The sequence below is a fragment of the Hyperolius riggenbachi genome, chromosome 5, assembly GCF_040937935.1.
Source record: "Hyperolius riggenbachi isolate aHypRig1 chromosome 5, aHypRig1.pri, whole genome shotgun sequence".
NCBI classification, from domain to species: Eukaryota; Metazoa; Chordata; class Amphibia; order Anura; family Hyperoliidae; genus Hyperolius; species Hyperolius riggenbachi.
In genome coordinates, this window is record NC_090650.1 from 187,340,599 (window position 1) to 187,352,899 (window position 12,301).

The 12,301-nt window shown below is 41.4% G+C and overlaps 1 protein-coding gene across 1 annotated transcript in view; it reads right to left on the bottom strand.

Moving 5' to 3' along the window:
* Window positions 1-242: 242 nt before the first annotated feature.
* The window catches only part of TEX10 (testis expressed 10), a 178,645-nt gene continuing 166,586 nt past the window's right edge, over window positions 243-12,301 (bottom strand). The window contains exons 12-14 of the mRNA XM_068236496.1: window positions 8,377-8,555; window positions 5,125-5,335; window positions 243-1,936 (exon numbers count right to left, since the gene is read on the bottom strand). Of these exons, the coding sequence (XP_068092597.1) occupies window positions 1,847-1,936; window positions 5,125-5,335; window positions 8,377-8,555 (480 nt within the window). The 3' untranslated portion in view covers window positions 243-1,846. The remainder of the gene's footprint in view (window positions 1,937-5,124; window positions 5,336-8,376; window positions 8,556-12,301) is intronic.

Below are 12,301 nucleotides of genomic sequence, written 5' to 3' on the forward strand. Positions count from 1 at the left end.
GGATGAGCGGAGAAACAGAAAAGAAACCAAGAGACTAGTGTACAGAAATGGAGCTCTGTTAACGCCTGCTAGATTTACAGAACTGAAGCTACTGCAGTGTCATAACCAGTTTCAAAAGCAAAATCGGTAATGTAACAATTAAATGGTGATGATTTTTGAACAAACTTGCAAAATGTCTTATTGATTTAAACTTTAAGACACTGATCGCACCTGCTACACATAAACACAAATGTAACACACAATTAAAAAAAAAAACACTTTATTTTCTGTACATCAAAGGCAAGATTCACCAAAACATTTTGCAAAAGCATACCTGTAACAAGCTGAATTCTACTACAGAAAAAAATACTTCAGGTAAAAACTATCAAAAAAGATGTGACCATTATATTACACTATGCTAAGAAAGAAGGTTTACCCACCGAAAATCTTGTGTGCCAAAAAGTTACTTCAGCATTTGCTGCACTCAGGTGAACTACCCATGCTAGCTTCTTACATCCTTAAAACAGTGGTCAGATTTTTCCTCCTGAACTCTCAACATAAACCTCCTCTTAATGCAGTCATTTGATGCCACATCAAGCCAAGGCTCCATATTATTGCTGCATTCCTCAAAATGCAAACAACTGAAGAACTACACAAAGTGGGACACTTTTATAATGGCTGTGGCTGGCAGGGAACCCTGAGAACTTTGGAGTAGAAAACGGATTGCATGAATCACTGGGGATATAAGAAGCTAGGGGATGATTGAACCTGTAATGGTCTCTCAAAACTGGAATATTCATTCTGGTTGAACTGACCACTATCGTGAAATATTCTAAAATTAAAATGCATGTGTATACCTATCTACATAAGGTAAATTTCTCCCAGACTAACGAGCTATAAATGACTTTTCTCCTATGTTGCTTACAGTAGGCAGTAAAAATCTGACATATCACACAGGTTTTGGACTAGTCCATCTCCTTGTGGTGTGACCCGCAGAATCTCCTTATACTTTACAAAAGCAATCCCTAGAAAGGATTGTTACAAAAATGCCAGCCAGTCTGCCTACTCACTTGCACATCAGTTTGGTCAGTTGGAAATAAAGAAAACCCTGAGAACCCCCATAAGGACATTGACTAGTCCAAAAACCTTTCAGATTTTTACTGTCTACTCTAAGCAACAGGAAAACAGTAAAAAAAATAATTTAAAGTGTATTTTATTCTAGGAAAAATATACTTCTTATAAGTATTTGTACACATGTATTTTACATTATTTTTGCAACAGTGGTCCTTTAATCATTTGCATACATAACATTAAAGAAAGAAAATGTACCTCATCTTTTATAAGTATTCAAGAATAAAACCGATTGACTAATGGTATAACAGTAGGAAAACGTATCAGAATTTCAAGTTGCATGGCACAGTTAGCCACTTATCTTCAGGATAAAGAAAAATTCAAGAAAAAAAAAAGAAAGAAGATACATAGGTATATTGAGCTTATTCTCAACATTTGTTCAGCACTCACTCCAAAGTTTTTTTCACTGCAGTTTAAAAGGTATCATATCATAGCATATGTGCCATGAACAAACATTAACAAAATGTGACCATTCTGATACAAAATGTGAGAGATATAAATGATAACCAAAATTTAAAAATAATGTTTGAGACAGAATAGTGAAAGCTTCGGTTACCTAAACACTGAACAATTATCATATTGGCCATTCAATGTGCAGGTTGTGTTTTTTTGTCTTTTTGTTTTTCTTAAACATTCTGCTGTCAGGTTTTGCCAAATATATAAATATATGTATATGGCATTGTGAATATACAGTGGTAATCTGAATATTTCTTTAAAATGACAAAGTATCGGCATCTCACTTCTGTATCTGTTTTGAAAGATACACATTAAAGCAGTACTGAATATCAGTAAGCCACTGTTCTTGGATTTCACAGCTCTTCATGTTCTGGAAAAAACAAACAAAAAGTAAAATAAAAAGGACATCTTAAGCAAAGTAAATCTATTTAGATATGAAGGAACATAGGAAAAGAAAAGGAACACTTGTTCAAGCTTTCCCATTTGAAATTAAGCTGATCTGTGTTTTTTCCTCTCTCCTGGTGTTAAGAGCAACTGTCATAAAGGAAGCGTGAAACTGATGTACTGCCCGTTTTGAATATTTTGTACCATATACGCAGAATGTTTACAGCTCCCACACCTGCCTTACTTCAATTACTGCTTTGATAACCTTCAAGCGGTAACATGATGAAACCGATCAAATTTAAAATGCATATGTACTGTATATATACACACATATAAAATGTACATTTTCTCCAGCCAGAGCAAAAAGTTAAATAAAAAAGTATATAACGTGTTTTTGGAATATAGGATGCACTTTTTCTTCCCCCAAACTACCGAATATATGGTAAAAAGTGGTGCAGTGCACAGGGAAGCACAGCATCAAGCCGCTGCACGCCTCTCACCATTACATCGGTCCTGCTCCTCTGCAGTCTGCCGCAATACAGCTCTGTTCCTCCTTCCTGGTCAGCTGGTACTTCCTCATTAGTGGTTCCTCATACTGCGTGACCCTAGTGGCACATGTGCATCAGGGTCATACATGACATGCTGTGCACTAGTGGCGCTAGGGTCATGCAGTATGGGGGAAACACTAATGAGGAAGTATGAGCCGACCAGGTAGGCGGCCAGCAGTGTACAGGTATATAGGAAGATGCAGAGAAGAGGAGAGTAAAGGTTTTCCAAGTTCTTTTAAACCGCTGAGAATCCTCATGAGGAGATGGGTATTCCAAAACCTGTTGGTAAGCGGTAAGAATTATCAGATTAATAACATCTAATGTCAGTGGCAACTACCTAGAAATTTTTTTTTACAGTGCATTTTACTATAGGACACATCTTATAAGCTTATATTAGTACACATTTATTTTATATTTTACAGTTTTTCGTCACAACCAGTAAAATAAGATTTATTTATTTTTTTGCAGATAACAGCTGATACTGCACTTTTCTCAAGCTGCTTAAAGAGAATCTGTATTGTTAAAATCGCACAAAAGTAAACATACCAGTGCGTTAGGGGACATCTCCTATTACCCTCTGTCACAATTTCGCCGCTCCTCGCCGCATTAAAAGTGGTTAAAAACAGTTTTAAAAAGTTTGTTTGTAAACAAACCAAATGGCCACCAAAACAGGAAGTAGGTTGATGTACAGTATGTCCACACATAGAAAATACATTCATACACAAGCAGGCTGTATACACCCTTCCTTTTGAATCTCAAGAGATCATTTGTGTGTTTCTTTCCCCCTGCAGCTATCTTCCACTGAAGTGTCAGGCTGTTTCTTCCTGCAGAGTGCAGACAGCTCTGCCTGTATGTAATTCCTCAGTATGTGAAAGCCCAGCCAGCTCAGAGGAGGATTTATCCAGCTTGTAAAAGATGAGAGAAGCTTCCCTAATCTAAATAATACACAGGCAGTGTGCAGAGAGGGGCCTGGAGGGGGGAGATGCATCACAGAACCACAACACCGAAGAACTTGGCAGCCTTCCAGACACAGGCTGACAAGTCTGACAAGAGAGAGATAAGTTGATTTATTACAGAGATGGTGATAGTAGAATGTGCTGCAGTAAGCCAGAACACATTAGAATAGCTTTTGGAACCTGTAGGATGATAAAAAACAGGATGCATTTTTTTGTTACGGAGTCTCTTTAAACAATATAGACTATTGTATTGTGCTGCCCCTACAGTCATTCATGTAATAACAACATATTTCTCCACTTTTACTGATCTCATGGTAGCTATAAATTACTATATTTCATACTTTAAAGCTTTTTCAGTGATCCAGTACGGTCAACAAAGACCCACTACAGCACAGATTTTCACAGTCTAGTTCAGTCATCCATGTAATCACAATAGAATACAACTGAAAAAATACTGTATTTTGTATTAACAAATACTCAGAATTGTAGTAACCAACAAGCTAACCAGTTTCTACAAAGGTGGAAGTCACAATGTGAATACAGAGATCTTCAGTGCTATTAGATATAATGGCACACACAGTTTTGTTTTTAAAACACTATGGTTTAACCCTCCTAACAGACTACAACGTTTTGGGGGGCAAAATAAGAATTATTGATAAATAAATCACTTTGCTGGGAAACAGTGGGAGTCATGTTACTGCCATAGCTCTTTTCAAATGTATTAGAAAGAGATGGTTGATGAGGTGCTAATAATCCCACCTAAATTGCAATTGGGGGTCCTGCAGCATTTTTAGAACGATTGTACTCCAATGCAAAACATAGGAGCGCTGCAAAACCGTTTTTGAATTGCTTTTCAAAAGCAGATATTGCAGCGACTGTGTGGGTGATTTATTATTAAACTACTTTTAAGGTCTGACAAGTTCTAGCAATTAGCCCCGCCTCCTAGCACTAGAGATCATCGGCACATCTCTAATTGGAGATGATCCCCAGGCCTTAAAGAAAACTTGTAACAAAAAAAACCTCCCCTGGGGGGTACTCACCTCCATCCAGATCCTATTGAGGCTTCCCCCGTCCTCCTCGGTCCCAAGGTGGCGGCGATAAAAGCTCCTCGAACAGCGGGGATGTAAATATTTACCTTCCCGGCTCCAGCGCAGTATCGTATCGGCTCTCCGCTCCGCTTGGAGATAGGCGGAAATAGCCGATCGCTGTCGGGCCCCCGTTGGAGCCAGGAAAGGTAAATCAATCAGCGCTTGCGAGGCTTGTCGAGAGAGGATTCAGGGATACTCCGGGGGAGCCAACTTCAGGGGAGCCAGCGCTGGACTGCCTGCAGCTACAGCAGTGGGGGAAGCCTCATTGGGACCCTGAGGGTTCCCCCTCCTGAGGTGAGTGCCCACCAGGGGAACAACAGGTTCTCTTTAAAGGACAACTGTAGCTAGATGGCTATGGAGGCTGCCATTTTAATTTCCTTTTAAAGTGGAGCTGTCAGCCACCATGACTATCATTGTAAATGTAGTTCCCCATTTCCATGTATGTAATCCAACTTGGATGCAGATCTGTATTCTTGACAACCGGCTACTAGATAAAAGGCACACATATAAGCAAATGGATTGACTGGCTGATAAAGTAGTCTGTACCTCAAAGTACTCTTTGCACTACTTTATTTGACATACCATAACATCCTGCAGAGTTTGCTGTACAAGGAATGCATTGGTCATCATATGACTTCGAAGCTGTGGATTCTGAAGCAAGAGGCGAAGCAACTGTGCAATGACAGGTAACTCTTCCTGGCAAGCTCTGCTAACCTGAAGATTCTGCAACATCAACTTCAGAACATTCGGCAGCACAGAGAGTAAGGAGATGCATTCTCCCCATAAAAAGTCCCTAAGAGAAAGATGAACAATTCAATTACTCCAAAATGTTTACAGTTCTGTATATCAGGCAGTAAGCTATGTTGGTTATGTGATGGTAACTTATTCATCTTTTTTTTTTCTTCCAAGAGAACTAAAATAAAGTTTTGTTTCTCTCTAAGGGACAACTGTAATGAGAGGGATATGGAGGCTGCCATATTTATTTCCCTTTAAGCAATATCAGTTGCCTGGCTGTCCTGCTGATCCTCTACTTCTAATACATTTAGCCATAGACCCTGAACAAGCATGCAGCATATCAGGTGTTTCTGACAATATTGTCAGAACTGACAAGATTAGCTGCATGCTTGTTTCTGGTGAGATTCAACCACTACTGCAGCCAAATAGATCAGCAGGGCTGCAAGGCAGCTGGTATTGTTTAAAAGGAAATAAATATGGTAACCTCCATATTCCTTTAACTACAGTTGTCCTTTAACCACTTCCTCTCCCCCGGGACGACTAACTACATCCCTGAAAAATATATCTCTGTGCAGGTACTGCATCCCTTCCCGTTCGCAACCATAACCCCCACCCCCCTCGTTACCGCCGCTGATTGTTATCCGGGAAATCAATGAATGGGAACACAGTGTAGGGGACAGAGATGGCACAGTGTTTCGACTTATGGACAGATTTAGGTCAAGAAAGAACCTACAGTCCTTATCTTGTTCATTAACCGAGGACTACCTGTGTGTATATATTTATTTTTTTGCAGTTCAATCTTTATTATTATTTTTTTTAAACTTGTACTTATGGTTCTGGAACCCCTGACTCCACTGGGTAAATCCAAAAACCATGCTTGGGTCTAGTGGCTGGTTACACAGGCAGTACATGTCAGACTGGAAAGGTGCTCAGTATATTACAAAGTGCATGAAGTCCTACTTTAGTAGAGTTATGAGGAGGTAAAGACTTAAGTTTTTATCGCTCTCTAAGATGCACTGAATTCATTCTTAATGTCACTGGAGGCACCAGAGGCAGATACAAGAACCTCCCCGACTGTGACACTAATGGAGAAAAAGGAAATGTATTACTGTTTTATCCCTGCTAAAGAGATCTCCTCCCTCCTACAATGTAAAATGTTAGATGTAGAAACAAAAACAGAAAAGTTCCAAACTTTTCAAATATCCAAAACGTAACGTCTACCTGAAGTGACATTTGACATGATGAGAAAAATGTGCATGTACTGTGCTAAACAAGTCAAGATATCGGATGTGTTTATTTTTTTTCTTTCTTTGACAGCTTCTCTCGTGGGTGCCTTTGTTCTAACCCTCACTGTTAAAGAGGAACTCCAGTGAAAATGTAATAAAAAAAAGTGCTTCATTTTTACAATAATTATGTATAGATGATTTAGTCAGTGTTTGCCCATTGTAAAAATCTTTCCTCTCCCAGATTCACATTCTGACATTTATTACATAGTGACATTTTTACTGTGGGCAGGTTATGTAGCTGCTGCTAGCTGTTTTGGCAGTTAGAGACAGCTGTAAACAGCTAATTCCTGTCTGTGAGCCTTGTTACACTGTAACAAACTGCCAAAAGTACCGCGGTACTCAGAGCTTCTTGTGGGAGGGGTTTCAGCACAAAATTAGTAACACAGCACCCCCTGATGGTCTGTTTGTGAAAAGCATTATATTTCTCATGTAAAAGGGGGTATCAGCTACTGATTGGGATAAAGTTCAATTCTTGGTTGGAGTTTCTCTTTAAGGAATTGCAGACACAAAATCTTTCCTTCACAGAACTTCTGAGGACGGGATAGATAAAAAGGTCAATAGTTCATGAATTTTCACTCTGGGACATTAACCTCCTTGGCGGTATGAAAAATACCGCCAGGAGGGAGCGCAGCAGTTTTTTAAAAAAAAATTTTTTTTTTAATCATGTAGCGAGCCGAGGGCTCGCTACATGATAGCCGCTGCTGAGCGGCATCCCCCCGCCCGCTTCGATCGCCTTCGGCGATCTCCGATCAGGAAATCCCGTTCATAGAACGGGATTTCCTGGAGGGCTTCCCCCGTCGCCATGGCGACGGGGCGGGATGACGTCACCGACGTCACTGACGTCGGGACGTCATTGGGAGTCCCGGGCCACCCCTCGGCGCTGCCTGGCACTGATTGGCCAGGCAGCGCTGGGGTCTGGAGGGGGGGGGGGGGCCCGCGCCGCAGCAGATAGCGGCGATCGGGCAGGGGCCGGCGGCGATCAGAGTGCTGGCGCAGCTAGCAAAGTGCTAGCTGCGTCCAGCAAAACAAAAATTATGAAAATCGGCCCAGCAGGGCCTGAGCGGCACCCTCCGGCGGCTTACCCCGTGTCACACACGGGGTTACCGCCAAGGAGGTTAAAGGATACCAGAGCCCAAATGAATATGAGAAATATGGGGGCGGGGGGGGTAGAGAGGTTAGGAATGTATGGTGAGCTATCCTGTTCGGCATCACGGCACCTGCGCCCGTCTGTGGCCAGGAGCACTCTGTGCAGATGCCACTATGACGTAATACGCATAGCGCTCCTGCCCGCGATCTCGCACAGGCGCATCCAGCGCTGGGCCAGCACAGGTGCAGTGATGCCCGACCTGGCCAACCAGGAAGAGTAAGCGAGGGGCATTTAGGAAGATCGGAGGGGCAGGTTAAAGAACGGGGTGGGGGGGTTATTAAGTGGTGAGCATCAGGACAGCTCACCATACATGCCCCCTCCCCCCGTTTCTCATATTCATTTGGGCTCTGGTATCCTTTAAATCTACTTTATAAAACCATGAGATATCTAAAAAAAAAAAAAAAAAAAAATCAGGAAAGAAGACAGATCCAATTGTTTATGTGATCAGTTTATTTTCACCTAGGGTTCGCTTCAAGAAAGTTGGTTCAACATTTTGGTTCAGATGCTGCACTCTTGTTTTACTTTATACTCTTCCAGCAATTTTACAAAAAACAGCAGATACTAATAAAGCATACATCTGTGTATATATAACATATATAACATGTATAACAGTAGAATTTTTCAATTTTGAAAAAAAATAATGTGGCTTGTGAGGGTGTGAGTTACCTTTTCTGTTCATGTTCCACATCTTTCTCCACTGTAAGCAAGTAATTAAAAATGCTATAACAACTGGAAGCCAAAAATGTACACAGACTCTCAGATGGCACACAGCTTTGGCCGAGAAGAGTATTTATGGCTCGCAAAACTGATCCAACAGTACTGTCTGGTATTACAATTAAGCCAACCTATAAAACAAAGTACAATATTAGGATGAACATAATTTTTAAAGCTTCATTTATATGACGCTAATAAATAGCTTATCCTGAATAATCATCCAGTATTAGTTACGTTTTCTGAAAATGGGGAAAAATTGCTTGGTCTATAATTCAAACTGAAATACAGCAAAAATGTCTGAAGCGAGAGGGACAGCGAAGCTGCCAAATTTATTTCCTTTTAAACAATACCAGTTGCTTGGCGTCCTGCTGATTAGTAACACACACCTGAAACAAGCATATGGAAAGTCCAGTCAAAATTGCAAACATCTGAGCTGCATTCTTATTCAGGGTCTATGGCTAAACTTATCAAAGGCCTGCAATCAATAACTGATCTATTAGGTCAATGTATGGGATACTGTCCCACTAAAATGTATTGTTCATTGTTACTGCAGCGGTTTTTGTTTTTTTGTGGTATTTGTGGGGGCGTTATGTGTTTTTTATTTGCTAATGAAAGGGCGTCAGTGTTACTGCTGAAAAGTGTTGGTTTCCAGTTGGTGGCTCTTATTTCTGTCCTATCCCTTCTTATTTGATAATTCACTGCCCTTAAAGAGAACCACAGATAAAGAATTAAAAGTTAGTTATACATACCTGGGGCTTTCCGCAGCTCCAGAAACCCCGATTGCTCCCACGCCGCGGCCTTCAGCCTTCCCCGTTCGCCACACCGGCTCCCGCGACTTCAGCCGACTGGCCAGTCAAGGCGTAGCTGAAGTGCGCTCCTTGCGTACCTCTCCAGCGGTAGCTGGAGAGATACGCAAGGAGCGCACTTCACTTGCGTAGGCTGGCCACGCCCCCTGGAAGTCCGTGAGCCGGTGCGGCGAACAGGGAAGGCTGAAGACCGCGGTGTGGGAGCGATCAGGGTTTCTGGAGCTGCGGGAAGCCCCAGGTATGTATAAACTAACTTTTGTATCTTGATCTCTGGTTTCCTTTAAAGGAAACCCGAGGTGAAAATTATCTGATGATATAAACATTTATATCTAATGCTGGGTATACACGGCTCGATTCTGTGCCATTTAGATGACTTGATAGATAATTTCCGACATGTCCGATCTCCGGCCCGATCATTTCGCCACTCGATTCCGCTTTGAAGACAATGCAAAAAGATAAGAAAAACGAGCAGAAGATAATAGAATCGCCTGCGGAATCGAACGGGGAATCGATCGAGCAGAAGAATCGAGCGGCAAAATCGAGCTGTGTATGCCCAACATAAGCCTCCTACTCCTAAAACAGACTTTTTTTTTTTAAAGAATCCTGCAGTTTTATTTTCTATGTATAAGCTACGAAATGAATGTTTAGTGTTGTATTGTCTCATATGCCGACAGTCTTTCAGTGTCCTAGAAGCCAAAATATATGAACCACTGACCTTTTCCCATCTATCCCCTGTTCTCAAAAGCGGTTCTCAGCAATTAAAGTTTTATAGCTGTAATTCCTTCCTTTAATGGTGATGCTACAGTCTGACTAAGTTCTAACTTGAGAGAAACTGTCACTTGCATATCTAAATGTTAACTCTTTCAGACAGAAAAAGAGAAAAGGAACACAGCCTAGTTATTTGTATTATTAGCACTGTATATACCGTCTTTCCCCAAAAATAAGACAGTGTCTTACATTAATTTTTGCACCAAAAGATGTGCTAGGGCTTATTTTCAGGGGATGTCTTATATTTCTATGAACACACATGTTCCTGTGCTGTTTCCTCCTGACCTCACCCACTGTGACACCTTTTCCTCTGCTGGATCCACCTCTTCTGTGCCACTTTTCTCCCCTTCAGACAAGGAACACACTTGTCTGTTTTTGTACGCGTTTTCTGCACAGAAAAACTGAGAACTGATGTTAATGGACTAGTTCAGACTGAATATGTTGTTCAGTGCAGAAAAAAAACTGACATTCTGCATGATGACTCTGCACATTTTGTCAGTTTTCTCTAAATGTGTTCCCTGCCGTGTCCCCTCTATACCTGCGTCCTCCTCTATCCCCTGTCTTAATGTGTCTGGTGGCTACTTGCCCGCAAGACTATGGGCTCCAGTAATAACAAAAGTTTCCGTATTTTTCCCCCTTACTGCCGCTAGGGCTTAGTTTCAGGGTAGGGCTTATATTTCGAGTATGCTCAAAATTCCTACTAGGGCTTACTTTCAGGGGATGTCTTAATTTCAGGGAAAGAGGGTATACAAGTCTTTCATCAGGCCCCCTTGGGTATTCTTTAAAATGAAATTCACAGGTTAATTATGGCCCGATATGCCAAGCAGATATACTGTAAATTCCCATTTAGAATTTGATCACATATTGATCGGTTACTAACCCACATGGCATGTTCCACCATAACACATTTCAGCAGAAATCTGCTGAACATTGGTTCAAGTGCAAGTATTGTACTACTCTGTGCAATGCAATGCTATGTTTCCATCAATATCTCACCACTTCAATCCCTACCTTCTTGCACAGAAATTCACCAACATGTCCAATCAGACTTTCAAATGATAAACTGCATAGCAGGGGCATAGCTAAAACTCAGTGGGCCCCATAGCAATTTTTTTGACCAGGTCCCCCTCCCCCCGGCCAAACAAACACCTACTTACCAGTGGGCTCCCTTTGATGATGCTAACAGCCTACTAACAGCCTTCTACTAATGAGGTCTATAATGTTGTTTGTCTTTTTCTAGCATAATGTGGCTAGAATGTGTGGGCAGCATAGTGCCATAGTGGATAGCACTCTTGTATTGCAGCACTGGGTCCCGGTTCAAATCCCAGCTAGGGCACTATCTATATGGCGTTAGTTTGTTATCCCCATGTCTGCATGGGATTCCGCCAGGCACTCCAGTTCCTCCCACATCCCAAACATGCAGATAACTTAATTGGCTTTCCCCTAAAATTGGCCCTAGACTGCGATGGGCATATGAGTATGGTAGGATTAGATTTTGAGCTTCTCTGAGGGCAGCCAGAGACATGACTATGTAATCTTTAAAGTGCTGCAGAAGATGTCAGTGCTATGTAAATACATAATAATAATATGGTAGGACATTAGGCTGTGACTATGGTAGGATTAGAGTGTGAGCTCCTCTGAGGACAGTCAGTGACATGATTATGTATTCTGTAAAGTGCTGCAGAAGTTGTCAGAGCTATATAAATACATAATAATATGGTTGGACATTAGACTATGACAGGATTAGATTGTGGGCTCCTCTGAGGACAGTCAGGGACATGGCTGTGTATTCTGTACAGTGCTGCAGAAGATGTAAGTGCTTTATAAATACATAATAATAATAATAATAATATGGTAGGGCATTGGACTATGACTATGGTAGGATTAGATTGTGAGCTCCTCTGAGGACAGTCAGTGAAATGACTATGCACTCTGTAAAGTGCTGCAGAAGATGCCAGTGGTATATAAATACATAATAAGGTAGAACATTAGACTATGGCTATGGTAGGATTAGATAGTGAGCCCCTCTGAGGGACAGTCAGTGACATGACTATTATGCAGGAGAACAGAGGCGCCAAAAGGATAAAAGGAAGCTAAATGAGCTTAAAAACCAAATTCTTGGTAAATAGAGGAGGTAGTGGTGGACTTACCTCCTCCAAATAGAAACACGACGACTGTAGTAAACACAGTCAATATATTTTATTTTTGAACTCCAAATATGCAACACGTTTCGCAGGTTTGATCCCGCTTCATCAGGCAATAACAACAGAGCAATAGCATATGTGGTCAGTAGAAGAGGTGCC